The 23,584-nt window shown below is 41.2% G+C and overlaps 1 protein-coding gene across 2 annotated transcripts in view; it reads right to left on the minus strand.

The window, feature by feature from the left end:
* Nucleotides 1–21,016, minus strand: part of LOC132815040 (CDK5 and ABL1 enzyme substrate 1-like) — a 159,520-nt gene extending 138,504 nt beyond the window's left edge. For both annotated transcript variants that reach the window (XM_060823700.1, XM_060823699.1), the window contains exon 1: nt 20,204–21,016. In XM_060823700.1, coding sequence (XP_060679683.1) covers nt 20,204–20,757 — 554 coding nt within the window. In that variant the 5' untranslated portion in view covers nt 20,758–21,016. The remainder of the gene's footprint in view (nt 1–20,203) is intronic.
* Nucleotides 21,017–23,584: the final 2,568 nt, after the last annotated feature.

A 23,584-nucleotide genomic window follows, 5' to 3' on the forward strand; every position in this document is an offset into this window, starting at 1 on the left:
CTACAAATCTTCTCAAAAATCGCTAAGGATCATGTTTTCAAGGACAGTTGTGATTGTATAGCATCTTTCCACAGCCCAAGAGCACCCAAAAGCACTTTATAGCCAGGTGCTCGGTCCTGGGTCAGATGCCAGTGCAGTGTAGTCAGAGAGAATGCCACAGTTAGCTCTGCTCAATTCTGGACAAGTCAGGGCACAGTCCACAGAATGACCACAAACCCCTCAGCATGGTCTTGGAAGGCATACAAGTCAGCTCCTTGTTAATATCTCTATTGCTCTAGCTCTGCAGTAACGCATGCTATACTGCAAGGTTTCAACAGGCAGTTGCAAATCTCTCCATCTGAAGTTTGACATTCTCTGAAGGACCTGGTCTAATTGAGGAAAGTCCACGCGCAAAACTAAATGAAGCAGCTGCGCTGTGCATGAGGTGACCGAAATGGATGAGCAGATTGCTGAGGGAGCTGTGGTAGGGTAACAGAATCAAAGCTCTTCTGAAATCCCCTGTCAGTTATGTCTGACAACTGATGAACCTCAGTTCCCATTATAATCAGCTCCACTTGCAACACACACACATTCTGCACAGAAAATCACTGCGTCTGAAAAGAGATACAATTGCAAGTTACAACATTGACCTCTCAGTGTTGCTTCAATAGGACATAAACTACATGTGTCAAAGGCAGTTGGTTTTAAGATGGTTTATTTAAAGAACTAAGTCTCTCGAGCAGAGCCCATCTAGATGCACTGCAGTGTGTTGTGTGTGTTTAGAAAGAGTACACATTACTTTGGTTAAAAAGCGAAGGAAGTACAATTAGGCCCTTTATAAACACAATGCTTATGGCAACATGTACAAGGTACACCCCAGACACACATTACCAGGAACAACCCTCATTTCGTTATTGTAGTATAAATATTCATCTCTACAACAGACTAATTAATCTGTATAAATCAATAAGGCCACTTGATATTCTTCTAAACTCCAAATGATATAAATCCAGCCAGTCATAAGACAATCTTCCCGAAGATAACCTGCCTTCACTACATTTCAGGAGTCAGCTGTGAATCTTCTCTGAATAGCTTGTAACAAATTTACATCCTTTCTTAAATAAGACGACTAAAACAGTACTCCAGATGTGGCCTCACTAATGCTGTATAAAATGGTGGCAAAACATTGCAAATTTCATTCACTTTGCAATAAACAACTTTCCACGTGCCTGTCTAATGGGCTGCACCTGAATACCAGCTTCTTGCAATTCACTTATCTCAGCACAGACCATGCGTGAAGCTTTCCCAGCCTGTTGTAGTTCAGTAAGAGTCACTCCGTGAACTGCTCGAGCAGTTAAGTACACAGCTTTATCAAGACATGTTCTAATGGAATTTTTGTTAGCACATGTCATCATTCTGTAATGGGTGTTACAACATGTGCCCAACACACAAACAAGACATACTACCTTGAATTAAAGATGCAGTTGTGTTTCATTACCAGATTAAGAACAGCCTGGATTAGCAGCTCAGATAACTGTGAAATTAACTTCAGTCTGAAAATAAAAATCTGTCAGCATTAAAAACAACCACTGAGTTTGTGGTTTCTCACAAAAACAACCTAACTAGTTTAGGTACTTTTGGAAAAGACAAAGGGTCAGTTAGACTCGAAACGTCAGCTCTTTTCTCTCCTTACAGATGCTGCCAGACCTGCTGAGATTTTCCAGCATTTTCTCTTTTGGTTTCAAGTTAGAATGATGCTTGACTTAGAAAGAAACTTCTAAATGGTGATTGTATTCCTAATCATCTTCTGCCTTTGTTCTTCTTGTTGCTAAACATTATGGGTTTGGAGGGTTCTATCAAACATAAGGAATGGCATCTGATAGATGGTATATGATGTTGCTACTATACAGCAACAGTAAAGGAACTGTGTGTTGAAGGTGATAGATGTGTATAATCAAGTTAGCTGCTATGCCCAGGATGCTGTACCCTCCCAAATTATTCATGTCTCTTCCATCACAGTCTTAACTTGTGCCTGAGAAGGTAGAGGGTGTTTTAGGAGTCAGAAGGTGAGTCACCTTAAGGGGCTCCTTCAGAAATACTTCAGCAATTGCCATCATATTCCTTGGCATGAATCGAGCCAGTGGAGAGCTTTCACTGTTCCTCTTGCTCTCATCTCACTCTCATCAGTACTGACTCTTTCTCCATCCCCACAACTATTTCCACTGAATGGAATTTTGTTAGGACTCCTTAATGCCACACGGTCAATGCTGCGTTGACACCAGGGCAGTCACTATCAGCTTACCTCTAGAATGCAACTCATGTATCCATATTGGACCCAACAGAGTAATGAGGTCAGACATCAAGTAGTGCCAGCAGAACTTAAACTGAACATTGGTGAGCAAATTATTGATGACTAAGTGACATCTGTGACACAACCCTAATCCTATCACAATGTCCACACCACCTTCCATTAATTAATTTCCTGATGACAGAGTAGACAGAGGTGTCTGGTTATTGGTCAGTAAAACCCTTAACCACATAAGTGCTTCCCCACTTTACTATCAAACTGAACACTTTTTAAACTGGTTATGAAAATCTAAATATTCACAGAAACAAAAAGTACAAATGGAAAAAAGGATGCACTGCAAAAGGAATTCACTATGTGAAGTAATATGAGGCTTCGAGTGTGTTGTGGTGGTAAATAAATGAAAGTATTATTTAACACTATATGCTGTGCAGGACTTTGTAGTTCAGCTGTTACTCTGAAAGCAGTTCTCTTTTCTTGCCAGTTTCCTGGACTGTAGCGATGCCAGCAATCCAATCTGAACACATGATTTGACATCCTCCTAAAAGAAAACAAAGCTACCATTCAGGATAACTTGTTTTGGTCACTGCTCACAGAGATTCTCGGCAGATGCACAGCTACAGCAACACAAATAAATGCTGCTGCCATTTCAAATGACACACAAGATTTTATAAGTTGCATAAAGAAACTTCAACTCAGCATATTCTAGATATGGATTTTTGCATTCCTTCATCAGCTTTTCTGAGCTCTCCTCTTAGGGCATGAACCATTTCCTGCAGTTGTAAACTCTCAATTTATCACTGTTGTCAGTCATTTGGGCAGTGGCGTACTACAGAGTGTGTTAGTCTTAACCTGGTTCCTGACCTGAAATTTAAACTAGATGGGTCAGAAAGAGGCTAGCTTGCAGACTGTAAAACAATACAGTGAGGGAGGCTGGTGTGCAGCCTGTCAGTGGGTAAGACTGCATGAAGCCTGTTAGAATAGTTTTCTTTGTGTAAAACTCAAGTGTTTTACACAAAGTGTCAAAATCTCTCAATTTTGGCACAATACAAAGGAACAGAGGTGCTGACAGGCAACTTGTCAGAAACCTGGCGTCATTACAAGTTCACAAAATGCAACTTGGCTTGTTTGGCTTTGAACGTGTTCCCCCGTAGCAAAGGGAACTGGTAAAATGGTCAAGAGGGCTCACTGGGCCTGAGCTGAGTGCGTGCCACCAGAGGGCAAGAGATGCTTGTTGCATTGTTGTGCAATTAATCTCCAACTCACAGAAACTGTTCTGATGGCAACAGGTGAAGCAAAACATTTGCACAGTCTGAACTACGGATAGAAAATAATCAAACTTCCTGAGCCAGGGCAAGTGAATTTGAATTGAAACTATGAATTGAACTAGCTTTATTGCCACACGTGCTCCAAGTCGCCACTTATGGCGCCATCTTCGGTACAAGCCACCTCGGTACAGATTCTTCAGTACGACAGTTGATAAGGACAGACTCATGCAGGTATGAGACAAGCCTGAGTCCACTGAACATTGACTGATGCAGCAACAAGAGTGGGATTCCCAGTCCTTCCAAGTTAGCTGCCGGCTCTACATTTATTGTAAAGGTGAAGCGTGGACAAATCTAACTTTGAGGTTGCTAAAGACCACTTCATTCCTGATTGAAAATTACCTAAGGGGCCACACATTTAAGACAGAGATGAATTTCTTATCTCAGATGGTATTGAATCTAAGGAATTCTTCAGGACAGAAGGCTGTTGAGGCTGGGTCATTAAATGTATTCAAGACTGAGATGGAAAGATTTTTTGGTCAGCAAGGAGATCAAGGGTCATGGGGAAAAGGCAGGAAAGTGGAGTTGAAGATTATCGATCAGCCACAATCTCACGGAACGGAGGAGCAGATGCAATGGGCCAAATGGCCTACTTCTACTCCCACATCTTATGGTCGAGGCAAAATCAGCTTTACATAGGATAGCCAAATTGAAAGGAAAAGGTTGAGGGTACTTGGGAATGCTAGATATGCCAGGTACTAGTGATTAAGGCTTGGCTTGTGTACCATTAACGCAAGCATGGACTGATAGGGCCATGAGGCCTATTCACATATTGTAACTGCTGTCTATTTCTATGTATAAATGCTTGTATGACATTAGTGTTCATTAGTTTAATGCAATTGTCAGATAGTTTTTGACTCCATCAAAATGCCTGGCAGGCAAATGTGAAATGCCAGGAAGAATTTACACCCTCCTACACAGATCCTATTACATATGAATATTTTTGTGTTTTCCACCAAGTAATATGGGAGGAGTTGCTCACACTCAGCTAAATGTTTACAATGGATAGAAACTTTATCTCCGTCTGGCAAAGAACAATTTCCAATGCCAGATTTAAGAGCACATACAATCACTGTAAATAATACTGACTGAGGTAATGTTGACCCAACACATTGAAAGGTGCTAAGCCAGTAAGGAACACTGGAGAGGTTTTCAACTGCCTTCGCGAAAAGTAGAGTAGATTGTGTTTTTTTTACCCTTCTGTGTTTAACAGTCATCCCTTATCAAGAGGAGTCAGGAATGGTGTGGCACAAAACTCTTAAGATATGAGGGCGGAAATGGTCATGTCCCACTAATCAGATGATGTCTCTACTTCAATAATTAACTTTATTGTGATAATGTATGAACTAGAAACATTTCTATAGAACACTAAGAAAGCCTCATTCCAGGTTACTGACAAAATTAAAAGCATATAAATACCCAATAAATGGAATAAAAACAAACATATTGATATTTAGTTTAAAAGAAAATGCTCTCTGAAACATTCACTTTTCACAGTTGGTGATGGACCCATTTTTGTATTTACTGAATATTCTCCTTGTATTTAAGGAATCTGGATTATAGTTCTTTAGTTATCACATTGGTGATGGCCTGTGCATGACTCGAGGCATGAAGCAACAAAACAAATGCTTTCTTTAATGCCAATGTTCTCTCCCTACCAGCTGATGCTATTACCAACCTGACCTGTCTTCAGAAATTTATAAAATCTGCTGTTCACCACCAAACTGAACAGTACAGCAATGCACGACAGCCACCAAGACAGCAATCAGCAAAGGTGAGGAAACATCACCAAGGCAACATCAGGTACTAACTGCAAAACAAACTGAAATAGAACAAAGAAATTGTATCTTAAATGCATAGTGCTTCATGAAGCAATGATTACTGAGAATGAACTTTCTTCGGATTTGTAAAATCAGTGGCCACTTCCACTTCAAAAAACAAAGGCAGTAGACACCTGGGAACACCATCACCTGCCATAGTTCTTCCCAAGCTCTCTCACACCCCACCCAGACTTGGAAATATATCATCATTGCTTTATTGCCACTTGCTCAAAATTGTGGAAAGCCACAGATGACAGCACTCTGGTTCTATCCAGCCCACACATATTGCAGTGATCAAAGGAGGTCATTTGGATCCAAAGCAAGCTCAGTAGCAGAAACTGGAGCAGGAAGGGGAATGGTTGATTGGTGCTTTTGTGACGAGTGAGTATTTCCGCAGCACACGGTTCATAGGCCCTTGCTTGTCATGGGATACATCCCATGGATTTTAAGGCTGAGGTGTTAAACCAGAAGATGAAAGGTTATCAGGGTTTAGGATGGAATGTGGATTTAGGGTTGCAATCAGATCAACTGTGATCTTATTAAATGGCAGAGCACGAACAAGGCCCTGAAAGGCCACCTTCTACTTCTTGTTTATATGTTCAGCCCATAATTTTAAAATGCATGAACATATAAAGACATTGTTTGCCCTTCCATTCCTTAATGACAGCTATAAATGACTTATATAAAATATTAAGTTAGGCCACAGGATATATTGCTGCTCATTGCTTTACAGGATGAGCATGACTCTGGTGGAGAGGGTACTGGAGGTGACTTACAAGAATTGTTGCCAGAAGCAGGAATTTTAGCCATGAGGAAAGCCAAAGGCTGTTTACTTTGTGATAGTTGAAGCTGAGGAGAGATTCAACTGAGGTTTATAAAATTATAAGAAGCCAAGATAGTATGGGTCAGAAGGATCTATTTAACTTAACAAATAGGTCAATAACTAAGGTGAATGCATTTGAAGTGACTGGCAGAGAGATGAGAGGTGCATTGAAGACATCTTGCATCCAGAGGGCAGTTGGGGTTTGGCATGGTAGAGGCAGTATTCGTACTGCCATAAACCACAGAGCTTTTGAGGAAAGCTGCAAAGTATGATCATATTATCCAGCGCTTCATGGCTGGAATGGGTATGACGGGCTGAATAACCTCCATACGTAACTTGAAGTTTCTGTTTTTAAGGCAACTTACCAGCACTTTCGCAAAGGTACTTAGACATTATTAATAAATGCTGATGTTGTCAGTCATCTCAAGAATGAATTTTAAATAAGGACAGTATTTAAGGTCAAGAAGTTCTCCCAATATAAGATAACTTGCATATATAAAGCATCTTTTCCAAGTACAGGATAGCTCTTGGCAGCTTCCAGCCACTGAAGAACTTTTGAAATGCAGTCATGGCTGTAATATGGGAAACACCACTGCCAATTTTCAGAACAGTAAACTCCTGAAACAATATAGAACAGATAAAGAACAATGCAGAACAGATAACAATAAAGAACAGATAACCTGTTTTTATGATGTAGCTTAAAGGATAAATATTGGTCAGGACAACTCATCTGTCGTCCTTCAAAGCCTTCCCAAAATCTAGTGTTCAGAACTGGAAGCAATATTCCCTCTGAGACTGAACTGCTGTCTTACAGAAGTTCAACAAAACACTTTGCACATATACTCTATGCCTATATTGATAAAGGCTAGAATTAACCGTGCTTCATGACCTATTTACTCAACCTGTCCTACCACCTTTAATAACTTTATTTTTTTTATTTAATCAATTTTCTCATTAACCTGTTCAGATTAGACACATCTGGAACAGGAGGGACTTGAACATGGGCCTCTCAGTCCAGGAGTAGGAACACTACTACTGCGCCACAACAGGGTCCTTTGATAACTTGTACACACCCATTCAAGTCCTCTGCACCTGCGCCCCCTTTAGAATTGTAACTTTTATTTTGTATCGTCTTTCATGTTCTTTTTAATTAAATTGTATCATGTCACGCTTATCCAGATGAAACTGAACTTTATCGACCACCTATCTGTCCACTTCACAAATTTATCAATATCTTTTGAAGTTCGACATAATCATCCTCACAGTTTACAATGCCTCTAACTTTTGTATCCTCCACAAATTTTGAAACTGTACCCTGCACACAAAAGGTCTAGATCATCATGAGTATACATCACGAAAGGCAAGGGTCCAACATTCACTCCTTGGAAAATCACTACAAAATTATCCCCAACCCAAAAAATATGAACTGACCATTACTCTGTTTGCTATCACTTAATCAACATCTTGCTACCGTTTCCTATTCTTCCAGAGTTCTAACTTGGCTCGCAGGTCTGCCATGTGACACTATATCAAACACCTTCTGGAAGTCATGTGAGGTACATCACCAGTATTCCCTGAGATACTGCATCCAAAAAACTCCATTTTAGTTGGAAAAAAAATTCCTTCAAGAAATCCATGCTGGCTCTCCTTAATTAACCCACATTTGTGCATTTGATCATACACTTTGTCCCAAATTATAGATTCTAGAGGTTTAAAATAAGTGAAGTTAAACTGAGTTGTCTGTAGCTGTTTGATTGATCCTTGCATCCTTTTTCCAACAGCGGAGCTTGTCTGAAATTCTCTGCTCCTCTGGCACCACCCGGAGTCTAAGGAAGACTGAAAAATTGCCAATGCCTCTGCAATTTCCACCTATCTTCACATTCTTGGGTGCATCACATTCAGTCTTTTGTCAATTTATCTTGTGCCAGCAGCCTATTCAATATCTGCTCGTTAATTGTGAATCCTTAGAGTATCTGAATTTCCTTCGTTTGCATTTCTTGGCATTTTGTTTCTTAGTTAAGATAGTGCAAAGTTTTTACTTAATACTTCAGCCATATCATCAGCCTCTGTATGTAAATCCCTTCTTTGGAACTTAAATAAGCCCAACTCCTACTTTCAATTCTTATAGATATTTCCTCATCAACCTGTTCAGAGATATTATTAGAAGACTTTGGAATTTTCTTTTATGTTTGTCACTGCTCTATTTGTCACTCCCTCTTTGCTTCTCTTATTTGATATTCCCTCACTCCTCTGTACCTACTTTAGTCAGGTTGGTTCTGCATAGTATTTTCGATCTGACATCTGTTATACGCAGACTTCTCCTACTTCATTATGAGGTCAACCAGGGAGTTGTTGATTTGATGCTCTCCCCTTCCCTTTCAAGGGACTATGCCTTCAGATGAAACATCTCTTCTTTTGGAGGTAGTTCTTTGTTCAGCTATTTTTCCTGCCAACATTTGACTCCAGTGTATTCAACCCAGATCTACTCTTACCCCATCAAACTTGGCTTTACACCAATGAAGTACTCTTCTGCTGTACTGTTCATTAGCTTTTTTTTAAAATAGTCAGCCCAGTTATAAACACAGTGATCACTATCACTAAAAATGTCCTCCCAAAGATACTTGATTTATTTGGTCCAATTCATTCCCAAGATAGTAATTCCTTTCTCTTTGGAACGAAAACGTACGGCTCTAGAAAATTCTCCTGAACACACTCTATGAACCCTTTTCTGCCTTTACATAATTGCTATTCCAGGCTAAATTCAAAAAAGTAAAGCTTCCATTATAATTACTCTATAAATTTTGTCCTTCTGCAGTTTCCTTGCAAATTTGTTCCTCTATATCTTTTCCAATAGCTGTTGTCATACTGGGAAATATATAAATATTATCCTCGACTCTTCTGGGACTTTCTACTCTCTAGTACTGCAACGGTTCCTTTAATCAATATCACTGCCCATGTTCATCCTACCCTATTTTGTTCAATACCTTTAACACGCAATCCTGCCTTCCCCTCACATATCTATGATACCTGGACTCCATGGGTTAAGTTAATTAGATTAGATTAGATTACTTACAGTGTGGAAACAGGCCCTTCGGCCCAACAAGTCCACACCGGCCCGCCGAAGCGCAACCCACCCATACCCCTACATTTACCCCTTACCTAACACTACGAGCAATTTTAGCATGGCCAATTCACCTGACCCGCACATCTTTGGACTGTGGGAGGAAACCGGAGCACCCGGAGGAAACCCACGCAGACATGGGGAGAACGTGCAAACTCCACACAGTCAGTCACCTGAGTCGGGAGCGGTTATACAAATCAGGCCTGTATCCTCTAGGATTTACAAGTTCAAGGAGTGATCTGATCAAAGTCTTCAAGATATCAACAGAAAAAGACAGAGCAGATGAAGATAAACCATATCCACTGGTTAGGGATTCTGAAACTAGGAGGCATTGTCTGAGAATTAGGGCCAAACCATTCAGCTGAAGCATGTCTTCAGGTGGCGGATGTTTGGAACTCTCTTCCACAATTGGCAGTGGATTCTGGATCACTTGCTAATTCCGAAACCGATAAAGAGAGAGATATATGGAGTTGCTTCACAGATTAGCCATGAACTCATTGAGTGGTGGAATAGGCTGGAGGGGCGGAATGGCCTATTCTTGTTTCTAGATTAGATTAGATTAGATTAGATTCCCTAGAGTGTGGAAACAGGCCCTTCGGCCCAACTAGTTCACACCGACCCTCCGAAGAATAACCCACCCAGACCCATTTCCCTCTGACTAATGCACCTAGCACTATGGGCAATTTAGCATGGCCAGTTCACCTAATCTGCATTTCTTTGGACTGTGAGAGGAATGTTCCTATGTCTTCTGGACAAAAGTCCATTCACATGGGATAGAATATTTGCTGGGAGAAACTATCCCAGAAAGAGATTGTTTACTGGATAGATGAGGACAAGGCTAAAAAGAAAGGGGGAATTGTTCAAGGTGCATACATTTCTGCCAGTATTATATAGTACAGTGCTGCTATATAACGCAGTCTCAGCTGACATGCTGATCCACTGATAGAATGAAGTTACAGCAAAACAACTCTACTGGCTAAACAATGCCAGCCATCTTCTGATCAGACATCAAGCTTATCGGTCTCTCACTCTTGTAACACCTTTCTCACCATAATCCAGACTCACGTGCTATTTCCGATAAAATAAATCCTGCCTGTGCTTCCCGAATTACAACCCAATCTTCACTCACTCAACCTGAGGGGCTTTGGTGCACAGTTGACTGGTCATTTATCACCAGATCTTTACCTGACCATATCAAATACAATGATGCTCCAATCTCTGAATCTCAAACTTCCAACTGTTCCAGTTCAATACACAAATAATCTCAGGCTCTGTTTTACAAAGGAATGACTGCACTAATTGCACTGCACATTTCCATATCTTCACATCCAATATCTTGTGAAAGAAGCTTATGAATTTATCACCAAAATCAAGGTGTCTCTGTAATGTCCAATAATGGTTTACTGGATGGATTCCTGAGGCAACAGGACTGTCATATGAAGAGTAACTGGACCAGTTAGGACAACTTTTACTGGAGTTGAGAAGAATAAAGGGGATCTCACAGAAACCCATAAAACTCCAACAGAAATGACGTTCCTGATGACCAAGGTCACTAGAACCAAGGGCCACATTTTAAGTATTAAGGTATTCAGGACTGAAATGAGGAGAAATATCTTCACCCAGAAAGAGATAAGTCTCTGAAATTCTATTCTACAGAAAGCAGTTGAAGCCAAAACATTGAATGTTTTCAAGAATGAGTTATAGTTCTAAGGGCTAAAGGGATTAAAGCATATAGGGAGGAAAAGGAACAGGGTACTGAGTTAGATCATCAGCCATGATAATATTGATAGCAGAGCAGGTGGAAAAGATCACATGGCCCACTCCTGATTTTATTTTCCATGTTTAAATGTTACTAAGACAAGATAAATGTATACTGATGCTGCAGTTCATCATATGATCATACAAAGCAATACCAGGAATACATTAGTGACGAATTCATTATGACGCTTCTGGCAAAACCTTTGTGGCAATGCTGTCACTATAAAAAGGCTATTTGTTGTGGGTTCTGTTTTGAAGAGGGGTTGTAAAGGCAGAGGTGCCAAACTGCTGTATAACACAGTCTCAGCTAACATCGACAGAATCAAATTACAGCAAAAGATCAGTACCAGAGACAGCCTAATTAAAAACTTTAGGAGGCCGTTTGTTTTAACATTTTAAGTAAAACCTATGGAATCAGAATAGTGAATCAGCATGGAGGCAGAGTCCTCCTCCAGGATGTGAAGAAGCCAGAGAAGGATGAGTGGGGTAACAGTCTGCAGGCAATGCAGGTTGCCGTGGATCTGGAGAATAATGTGAACCAGAATTTGCTGGATCTACACCAACTCGCCATTGCCCAGACTGACCCTCATCTGTGCGACTTCCTGGAGACTTACTATTTGGATGAGGACATTGAGATCATCAAGCGACTTGGGGACTAGCTGAAGCGTCTGGGAGCTCCTGAGAATGGGATGGGATCATACCTGTTTGACAGGTTCTCACTGGAGGACAGCAGCTAATATGATCTTTTGACTGCAGTCTTTGCCTGTTTGTATCCAATTCTCCTTGGGAGAATTTCTCCAGGAACAGGAACTTTACTGAAGAAATGAATGGGAAATAAAGATCATTTGATCGCTCCTAAAAAAAATAAATAAATGGGAATGGCCAGATTTCAAAGCCCAGACTTTCTAGTTTTTTTTTTAGCTTTAACAGTCAGAAGCTGCTTGGGGTTCCAGAAGCGTTGGAAGGTTCAGTCAATGATTCCTAGCTCTTACGTTCTCAGACATCTCTCGTTGTCATTTCCTCTTGGAATGCAGAACTGCATGTAAGAATCTGTGTCTGAATGTGCCTTTTTATCAAGGGGTGTCTTTATGGGATTTTACTATATTGGAACACTTAACGAAATAATAGATACAGATATTACTATTTAAGTTTTCCAATAGTTGAGTTACTCTAAATTCTTCTTTCTTTTGTTTGTATTTTAACTGTAGTATTTAAATAAATGGTGTTTTGCTTAACATCGAATAGTTTGACCAGTTGCATCACATCTGGAACACAGCACTTCACATCTACATTTAAAATAAGAAAAAGTGAGGTCTATGCTACCTTCTTAAAATATTTTGAGGGGGTCTGGTCTGGTCCATAACCTTTACAGGATGTTGCAAAATATTTTAGCAGATGAATTCCCAAATGCATTTTGATATTAGAATCCAAGGGATTCTGAGCCCCACGACAATGAAGTAGGTAGTCAGGTCCTTGTGGTCTCTGACTGCACCTGACCCAGCAGAAGTTAATGCTGACAATAGTTCACGAGGTTGGAGAAACATTTCATTTCCAACCTCGCAATCTTTCTTTTTATGATCACAACTATTCACTAGAAAGCAGAAACACACAAGAAATTAACCTTGAAACTCTGATTACAAGTTTCCACATTTAGGTGCACTATTTTTGTAAAATTAACTTTGTTTCTCTTAGCCAATGTTACAGTACTTACAACTATAAAAAGTAATATTTTCCATAGCTATTAAAACATTATATTTTATGATTACTGGTGCAGAATAAGCCAACCCTGGTTGCACAGATTTAATCTAACCTTTCCTTTTAACATCCATATGCTCCAGACATGAGCCAATACACTATTAATACTCTTCATTTCAGATTACTGCTCTGTCTAACTGAGGCATAACATCCTTACTTTACTATTCAGCACCTCTCATGACAAAGGACAGCATTCCATTAGCCTTATTAGTCATTATTGAATATAATCAAGATTGAAGAATGTATATACAGGCCACTTGGCTGCTCAGCCACTGAATTATATGATCTGATTAATCCATATTCCAACCTAAACACAATAACTTTTCATCCATTTCTTATCAAGCATTTATCTATCACTGCTGTAAATATATTCAACAACTCTACTTCCACTGGCTTTAGAAGAAGAGATTTATAACCCTCTGCAAAAGAAAATTTTGCCTTATCATGAGCAGAGTCGTACAGCACAGAAACAGACCTTTTTGTCTGACCAGTCTACGCTGACCGTGTTCCCAGACTAAAATAGTCCTACTTCTCTGCGTTTGACCCATATTCCTCCAAACCTTTCCCATGCACAGACTTGTCTAAATGCCTTTAAATGACGTAACTTTACCCACATCCACCACTTCCTCTGGCAGTTCATTCCACACACGAACCACTCTGGGTGAAAAAGTTGCCCCTCGGGTCTTTTCGAAAACCTTTCTTCTTTCACTTGAAAAATAGGCCCCCTAGTTTTGAACCCCCTCTCCCGCACCACCCCCCTGCCCCCATCTCAGTGAAAAGACCCTTGCTATTCACCTGATATATGCCCCTCATTATTTTATAAACTTCTAGAAGGTCACCCCTCAACCTCCAACACTCCAGTGATAGAAGACCCAATCTATCCAACCTACTTTATGTCTCAAACCCTCCATTCCCAGTAAAATCTTGGTAGATATTTTCTGAACCATCTCCAATTTAATCCTACCCTTCCAACAGTAGGGTGACCAGAACTGGAGACAGTATTCCAAAAAAGGCCTCACCAACCTCAACATGATGTTCCAACTCCTACACTCAAAAGGTCTAAGCAATGAAGGAAAGTGTGCTAAATGCCTTCTCAACCACGCTGTGTCTATCTGTGATGCAAATTTCAAAGAATTATGCACCTGAACCCCTAGATCCACCCTCTAAAAATATTTTAAGAAGGTAGCGTAGACCCAACTTTTTCTTAATTTAAATGTAGACGTGAAGTGCTGTGTTCCAGATGTGATGCAACTGGTCAAACTACTTGATGTTAAACAAAACACAATTTACTTAAAAACTACAGTTAAAATGCAATCTTGGTATCATCTACAAAATTGCTAACCACATCTCCTATATTCTCATCCAAATTGTTAACATAAATGATGAACAAAAGTGGACCCAGTACTGATCCCTGGGGAACACTGCAGGTCACAGGCTTCCAACCCAAAAAAATCAACCTTTCACCACCACCGTGTCTCCTACCATCAAGCCAATTTTGTATCCTATTGACAAGTTCATCCTAATCCCATGTGATCTAACTTTATGAATTAGTCTACCATACAGAACCTTTTCTAAGGCTTGACTAAAAGTCCATATAAACAACATCTACCATTCTGCCCACATCAATCTTGTTTGGTTGTTTTCTCAAAAACTGCTATCATGTTTGAGACATGACTTGTCTTGTACAAAACCATGCTAACAATCTCTAACCAGCCCTTGTCTTTCCAAATGCATGCAAATCCTAACTTTCAGAATCCCCTCCAACAACCCACCCACCACCGATATCAGAGCTGAAAAATGTGTTGCTGGAAAAGCGCAGGTCAGGCAGCATCCAAGGAGCAGGAGAATCGACGTTCCTGAAGAAGGGCTTATGCCCGAAACATCAATTCTCCTGCTCCTTGGAGGCTGCCCGACCTATTGCGCTTTTCCAGCAACACATTTTTCAGCTCTGATCTCCAGCATCTGCAGTCCTCACTTCCACCACCGATGTCAGGCTCACAGATCTTTAGTTCCCATGCTTATCCTCAGCGTCTTTCTTAAATGAACAAAAGTGGGTAAGTCTTGTCTGTCCACTCCTTCCTCATCAGACAACCTGCCCTTCAATACCACAGCTCCATGTATTGATATTTCCTAACCAACCTGGTCAGAGATGTTATCAAACGCCTCTGGAGATGGCGCTTGAATCCAGGCCTTCTGGTCTCAGGGGAGGGATATCAATCTGAAACTTGAAAATTTCACTTGACTCACGGTTTTCAGGAAGGAATTTCTGTATTTCCATTACACAAAGTGCCTCCTGATTTCATTTCTAAATAGTTTGACTAATTTAATATTATGCTCTGCTCCTCTGGATACCTCAACCAGAATAAATAATCAGTATTGAACCTATATAATTTGAAATATCTCATTTAGATTTTAATCTTCTCAAGTCAAGGGAATACAAACAAGGCTTATGCAGATTCACTTCACAAATTAACCCTTTAAACCCTGATGTCCTTCCAATGAGTTTTGTCACCTAAACCTGAACTCAGTACTCTAAAAAGGTTCTTAACAAATGTTTTTATCTTGTCTATCATAAAACCATAAACAGTTATGACCCCAACCGACGGTAGTACTGGAGAGGTCAGACCCCAGTGAGAGACTGAGTTTTGTTTGTGTTTACTGTGGGGGTCAGTCACAGAACATATTCATAGTCAGAAGTTACACAATACCAGGTTACAGTCCAACAGGTTTACTTGAAATCACATGCTTTCAGAATGCTGCTAACATCTGGACTTCACGTGACTAAGGAGCAATGCTCCAAAAGCTGGTGATTTCAAATAAACCTGCTGGACTATAACCTGGTTTTGTGTAACTTCTGACTTTGTCCACCCCAGCCCAACACCAGCAATTCCGCACCACGAACATATTCATAAGAGGTTGCCAATGTACTTTTATTACAAACATTTTTACAACAACAATTGCAACAGCATTAGTGTAAATATCAGTAAGGAAGATATAACCTTTTACTCCAACCATAACCTCAGTAAAGAGTCACCCCACTTTTCCCAGTAAAGCTTCTTGCTTATCTGGTACGGTTCTGGAATGTTCTTACTGATTTCTAAGCACCTTCAGAGCAAACACATAGGTTTTCCACAACTTCCAGCTGTTTTCTAGCCAGTCTTCTAACTGGTTTAGCATTCAAATCTCTTTCTGTGGTACCCACAGACAAGCTCACTGCCACTCTAGACATTTCCATCTTCCTGTCATTGGACATCATATTGCTAGGAAACTCAGGATTTTACCTCCAGCCCTGACACCTTGGTCAGTTGATAACAGCATCTCTGCTGTAAAGGATCTCTTCCCTCGGAATGCAGTCTCCATCTGACTGGGCCTACTCTGGGCTACTTTCTCTCCCTCTGGGTTGTAAAACTCAACTCAGCAATTACCTGTCTCGTTGGCTTGTTGTTGCCTTACATAACGAGTCTTTTTATGGATTCTGTTTGAAATTCACTACTCAAAAATGACTTTCTGACCTCTTAAATGAAGTCAGATCTTCACAGAACTGAAAACCAATCCATTTTTCCATCATTTTAAAACGCGTGTTTTCAAATATTAATAATATATTTAGGAAGCTTCATCATCTCTCTTCGAGCAGATGATGAGATACTATTTTTGGGACTCAGTAAAGGTGAGACGTGAAAGAAAGGATAATTAGAAAGCTTCTGCAGTTGTTCTTCAACAACCCCCACAGGTAGCCACAAAACAGTACTACCATACAAAAACTTCAGCGATATTTATAGTTACATGACTAACCAGCTAAAGTCCAAGGTGCATTTTATCCCCTGAGAAACAAAGAAAGTGCCAATAACACCTTTGCTCACGGTTTTATTTGTTTTCACTTTAAGATAGTACTTAGTGACATGGATTAACTTTATGAATATACAAATAATTCCAACTTAAATTGATGCTATCTTTCAAGGGATATATTCATTTACAAACCGCAGTATAAACTCGGTGGCAGTTAAGAATTAACAGCTCGTATTACCACATTGCCAAGGTACAGTGAGACGTTTGAACTTCAGCGAAGGAGAAGGCTTTTTTTATACAGTGGAGCACTATTAGTGCCTGCTAGGCCTACCCACATCAGTTCACGTACAGTGTAGTGGGCAATTTGAGAGAATAAAAGCACTGGAGATTAAGCAAGCAATTCCACCCCTCCATTGTTCAGATTACAGGCAGGCAATGTGCGCTACCTCTATCCTGATATCAGAATTGAGGGTGGCTGCAGCAACATAAACAATGGTATCTGATGGAACAATTTTGCGCTGTTGCAGTCAGGACAACAATGGCGGTTGTAAAATCGTTACATTTTGGGGGTGGGGCAGTCTCAGGAGTTATTTTCCGATCTCCAAATGCCTCTGCATGCACCAAGATAGACTACGTGACCTTTTAGTTATCGTTCATGAACTCTATGCTTACTGAAACTCAGTTTGGACAATTACAACATCATGGCAAATGGTAAACCACAGGGATAACGGAATTCTGTTTGTGTGTCACTCTCCCAATACTCTACTCAAATGTAACTGGGACTTGGATTTACTCACCAACATTAAATATCTGCATAAATCTTATGTAGTAGTAGCAGAAAATAAATTGACTATTCAGGGTCAATTATAATACAACACTGTGAAATTAATAGAGGCTTTGCAAAGAATGGGGAAATCAACCAAATACAACAAAGCAGAAATAATGTTGACCTATGGAAACATGGAAAAAAATGACAACCAAAATACTTGCTAGAAACATTTTTCTTTACTGGAATCCTTAGTAATTTGTTGAAAAGAAAACAAAAGGCCCTTATTAGTGAAAGTACATTTTGGTTAATTATCAAGACTCAAATAAACACCAAATCTTGAAAACAATCTTAGGACATTGTGATAGGAAGTTCCATTTGATTTGAGGGAGTAATTTTAATCTCAAATTTCTAAAATCTTAAGAACAGTTAACACACGAATGTTGCCATATAAATGTAGCACTCAAAAGGAAGAGTTTGTTCAAACTGCATTTACATTTGGAAATAGTTTCTTTTACAAGATGGCGATGGTGGCAGGGTAGAAAGTGTTCAGGCTCTGTGCCCATTAGCTTCTGCTCAGCTAATTGGCTGCATTCTTCTTTTATTTGTTTTGTTTCTTCATTTCTCTTATGTATCAAAGGATCTTCTTTTCTGTGGCTGTATTGGATCCTGCGAGGGCCTGCTGTGGTGGCAGCAGTGTGATGGATCCAGATGTCTGTTCCTCATGGCCATAGTGGCCGCTGCTTTATCGAAGGGTTCATTGTCAGTGGTTCTGGTCCGTTCCACCTGTTGGTTTTAGGGGTAGCAGCGCGGTGGCTCTGGTTTATTCCTCGTGGCTGCAATGGCAACTTCGGGTGTCAGCTGAAGTGGCACCGGTTTGCGCAATGGCTTCAGCATCGGCAACTTGGCACGTTTGGTCTGTCCCTCCTTGTTATGGCAGCAATGCAATGGCTTCAGTGTCAGCTTCAGTGGTGGCAGCGTGGTGTGCCCAGTCTGGAAATCCTTGCTCCGGCAACCACAGGAGCAACTTTGGTGACAGCATTCCGAAGCCACTCCATGAAACCAGATTGCAGTGGAGGATACAGAAGATGTCCTTTGACCTAACTTTGTCTCAGTTATTTCTTTTTATAATTTCTGTCAGTAAAAAGGTGCCGATGTGTGGCGACCTATGTACATTTCACTATATTTTCAACAATAAGTTGCTATTCTATTCTAGTTTGACAATAAACATAGATCAATTTTTGATAAATACTCTCTCAGTAGCTTCAAGTAAGTTTTCACTTGTGAGTATTTGACGGTATCTGCTAGACTTGTCATGGCACATTCATGTTCCTACATTTTTTGCAGGACACGTTGCTGAAAGTGCAAGCTGATAATGGCATAGCGTGAAAACCAGGCATTAGGGATTTGACTCATGTAAATATCAGCATTTCTCCAAACTGACTGAAGAATCTGGAAATTAACCATGCAAAGTTTGCAAAGGAAATATAAACTCAATGTCAAATCAGGTACAGAAAGAAAAGTGAGCAGGGAAAATGATTTTTTTAAGAACAAGGTACAAGATAAGTAATGTCAGTGAAAGCAGCGAGTAAAAGGATTGAAATTTGATATTTTACAAACTCCAACAATAATTAATAACTGGCAAAATAAAACACCAGAAATGTTTCAAATGCCAGAGAAGCTAGGGGATTTAATGAACACATTACACTATCAACCAAGTCTTAGAGATGTACAGAAAGGAAAGAGACTTGCCCATGCCAACCAGATATTCTAAATTAACCGAATTGCATTTTCCAGCACTTGGTCCATATCCCCATACAGATGCCTGTTAAATGCTGTAATTGTACCAACCTCCACCATTTCCTCGGGCAGCTGATTTCATAAACGAACCATCCTCCATGTGAAATGTTTGCCCATTAGGAGCCTTTCAAATCTTTCCCCTCTCGTTTTAGGACTCCCTTACTTTGGGGAAAAGACCTTGGCTATTCAGCTTATAAAATCATGAGGGGTATAGATATGATTTTAGCCTCCAATGCTCCGGGCAAAAAAGCCCCAGCCTCTCCATTTTGCTCAAACCCTCCAACCCTGGCAATATCCTTGTAAATCTTTTCTGAACCCTTCCAAATTACACTACATCCTTCCTGTAGCAGGGAGCCCAGAACTGAATGCAGTATTCCAAAAGTGGCCTAACCAATGTCCTGTACAGTATGTAGACTTCAAAAAATAAAATTCAAGTCTCTTTGCTGAATTTAGTTCAAATCTGCTGCTGGAATACTGAATTCAATGGTGAGGCAAAAAAGTGAATGACAGAACAGCACAACTCAGACAGCAACTTTTGGTATGGCCTTTTAAACGACACCCCCCCACCCACCAATCCTCGCCTGTCGCTGACTTTGATACGTAAACTACAGTGTGCTCCATGAGCTGCAGCATCATCTTGAAAGCAATCCCGAGTCCCATGAATGGATTCCCATAATAATAACGTAGACGGTGTAAAGTCACACATACAAACAGAACAGGCATGCAGTAAAAAGTTAGAAGGTCCGTGGGTGCTGGAAATACTCAGCAGGGTCTGGCAGCATCGGTAAAGTGAGAAACAGTTAACAAATAACTCTGATTTCCAATACCCGCAGTGTTTTGCTTTTGTTATGTATTGATTGCTATTCTGATGTTTAAGAAACTCAATTTAATATTTAAAACACTTCAATGCTATTATATAAAACAGTATGCATACAGTAAAATCCTCATAACGCTTATGCACCAACCTGGATCTTTGCAAATCAAAAGTGCTGCTGCCCATCTGTCCCTGCTCCAGGTAGTAGTTGGGGACTGATGCCTGCCTTAAGAAGGCAGCAGGCAGTATTCCCTGAGTGAAGGAGTTGATCCTTGCCCTGCTGCTACCGCCGCCTGCAGGAGCACACGGGGCGGGGAGAGGCGATGCAGAGGCTCCGCTCGGCTGGAGCCTGGGCTCGGCAGGGAGCAGCGCCGCGTTCTCATCGGGAGGAGGCAGCGGGGAGGCGGAGGCAGCGAGCGCTGGAGCTCCAGCAGCCGCACCGCCCGGAGCCCGGAGAGGCAGCGGCGCTGTGCCGCCCCCGCCGGCGCTGCTGCTGCTGGTGAGCCCACTCGCCCCGGCCGCATCCTCCTGCTCCTCAGCCTCATCCTGAGTGAGGCGTCCGTCCAGAGAGATGTTGGTGAGAAAGCTGAGTGCCGCCTGCCTCCTCCTCGGGTCTATCCGTTTCCTGGTGCTGGGCTCAGTGCTGCTGCTGGAATGTAATGCCGAGCTGGGGTTGCTGTTGCTGCTGCTGCTCACAGCCGCCATCCTCCTGTGGAAATGTTGAATGTGTCCCAATGCAGCGTGTGTGGCTGTGTGTACCTATGCATATAGATAGGAGTTGTTTCTTTTTATCTCGTGCATATAATATTTATACATTTAAAAGCGTGTGTCCATGCTAACAGAGCTAAACGTGCTACTGCACTGCTCGGTGCAAACACTAAGAAGCGCTCTGTCAGCCCCCAGCAGTCAGCCTGGAGGGAGGGACAAGGAGGCGGCCACTAGACAAAGCGCATGATCCTCAGCCCTTCCCACACACACACACACGGTAGCTCTTGTACAGTCAGCTGAAGGTTGCAGGCTTCATGCAAACCGGATCCACTGGCTGGTGGGGATTCTTTTAATGTGCCTGGTTATCTTTGCAACCCAAGATTGCAAAATGCAAACGTCGCGCGACCGGAGAGAGAGAGAAAGATAAATATGCAATGGGAACTTCCTCGGAGACACAAAAACATTTTTTTCCCCGACCCGAATGATGTGTAAGACTTGGGTATCCACTCCCTTTGCTATTCCGCAGGCGACTCCTGCTGGCCGCCTACATTCAGCAATGTGGGTGTGCGTTTCTTTTTGGAGCCGACCTGCAAGTGGATTGCTGACAATGTAAATTGTATAATGTACCTTCTGCAAATGCCGAGCTGACAACAATGCACTGTACACCAACCAGGGAGCCTCGGCATTACTTTCACTGCACATGAATTAACAGGGCGGTGTCCACCGGTACCACCACATTCTCTCCCATCAGATTAAATGTGCCTTTGAATGAGCAAAAAGCATTTGTACGCTTACAAAATGTATAACTCGAGCTCCATGTGTTCTTGCAACAAGTAATTAGCCAATCACAAAAGAAAGGGAAATATCCACAAATAAAGTTTATTCCAAACTTCAATGCTCTTACACTGGAGATTTCTTGATTTGGGAGCATTGGCCTACATTTCCTAATTAAGGTTTGACGTGCCCTATTTTAACTGTTGTCCTGAATATTTCTTATTAGTGGTTTCTTCTCAGTTTTTATTTTGCTAAGTATTGAATTTCTTGAACACTTCTCCAGCAGCCCCAGTGGTTACCAACAATTTCAGCTAAATCACCTGATTTAGTGCTGAATTGAGGAGATTTTATAAAAATCACCGTGTTCCTATTTTATAAAAGTCACCATGTTCCTATTCTGGAAGGGATGAAAATGTCAACTTTGTAGACATGATGACTGTTTACTTATTCCTGTCGACAGTATGCAGGTGCCAGGCAATAACAATTGAATAGCTTGCAAAAAGTTTTTGTCCTTACAACTTTATGTTCCTGAAATGAAATTACTTCTTAGATGCCTCCTTTCGTAACAGGGAAAGAAGTCAGTTTTGGAGACTGACATGAATTGGCAGTCGAGCTTTTCTTTTCCATGTTTCGCTACGTAAAAGCATTTTATTAAGGTAAAATTATTTGGTATTGCTCAATTGTTCAGATCTTCCATAAACTTACAGCGTGTGGACTGCGCAGATAAAGAAGACGCCTCACCAACACCTTCTGAAGAGCAACTTAGGGACAAGTAATGTTGCTAGTGCAGTCAGCAACACCCACAATCCATAAGTTAATAAAAACAATTTAGATTAAATTACTTACATGCCATTAGGCCCAACAAGTCCACACCAACCCTCCAAAGAGAAACCCACCCAGACCTATTCCCCTATATTTACTCCTTCACCTAACACTACAGGCAATTTAGCAATGGCCAATTCACCTAACCTGCACATCTTTGTACTGTGGGAGGAAACCCATACAGACACAGGGAGAAGGTGGCCAGAATTGAACCCAAGTCTCTGGCACTGTGAGGCAGCAGTGCTAACCACTGTGCTGCCCCAAGTTATTTGGGTGGCTCTTGAATGTATCCTTAGGTTTTCAGTGCCTAGGGCTACTCAAACAATACAAAGATGGCCATGACTTCCTCTGGGCTTTGCTACCTGGGGCAGCACTGAAAGAACAATGAGTCCAAGGCAGGATAGTGACTGGCTGTGAGGGGAATTTGCAAGTGGCGATATATCACTCTCGTCCTTCAAGATAGTGCTGGTCGTGTGTTAGGAAGATGCTATCGAAGTAGCCTTGGTGAAGTAGCATCTTGTGAATGATACACACTATTGCTGCTGAGTCTGTGCAAAAGTGGTTAAATATTTGTGAATGTAGTGCCAGTAAAGTGAGCTAAGTTGTCCTGGATAATGTCAAGCTTCTTGAGTGTTGTTGGAGCTGCACTCATTGAGGCAATTTGGGAATATTCGATCACACTCCTGAGTTTTGCCTTTTAGCTGGTAGACAGGAATTGAGGAGTCAGAAGGTGAATTATTTGCTGCAGGATACCTAACCTCTGACCTGTTCCAGTAGCCACTATATTTATATTACTAGTCCAGTTCAATTTCTTGTCTGTGGTAACTGCCAGAATTTTAATTTTGGAGGGTTTCAGCAATGGTAATACCATTGAATGTCAAAGGATGATGGTTAGATTCTCTCCTGTTGAAGATAGTCATTGCCTGGCACTTGTGCAAATGTTTTTCATAACTCCTTGCTCAAACTTGGATATTATCCATAACTTGCTGCATTTGGACATGGACAGCTTCACTATCTGAACATTGTGCAATTAGCATGGATGGAAAGTCGTTGATGAAGCAGCTGAGGATGGTTAGACCAAAAACACTCCCCTGAGGAACTCCTGCAGTGATGTCCTGGAGCTGAGATGTCTGGCTTCCAACAACCACAACTTCCTTTGACTCCAACCAGTGTTCCCTCTGTTTCCCATTGACCCAAGTTTTGCCAGCTCTCCTTGACGCCACTTTGG

This window comes from Hemiscyllium ocellatum, chromosome 4, assembly GCF_020745735.1.
Source record: "Hemiscyllium ocellatum isolate sHemOce1 chromosome 4, sHemOce1.pat.X.cur, whole genome shotgun sequence".
Lineage (NCBI taxonomy): Eukaryota > Metazoa > Chordata > Chondrichthyes > Orectolobiformes > Hemiscylliidae > Hemiscyllium > Hemiscyllium ocellatum.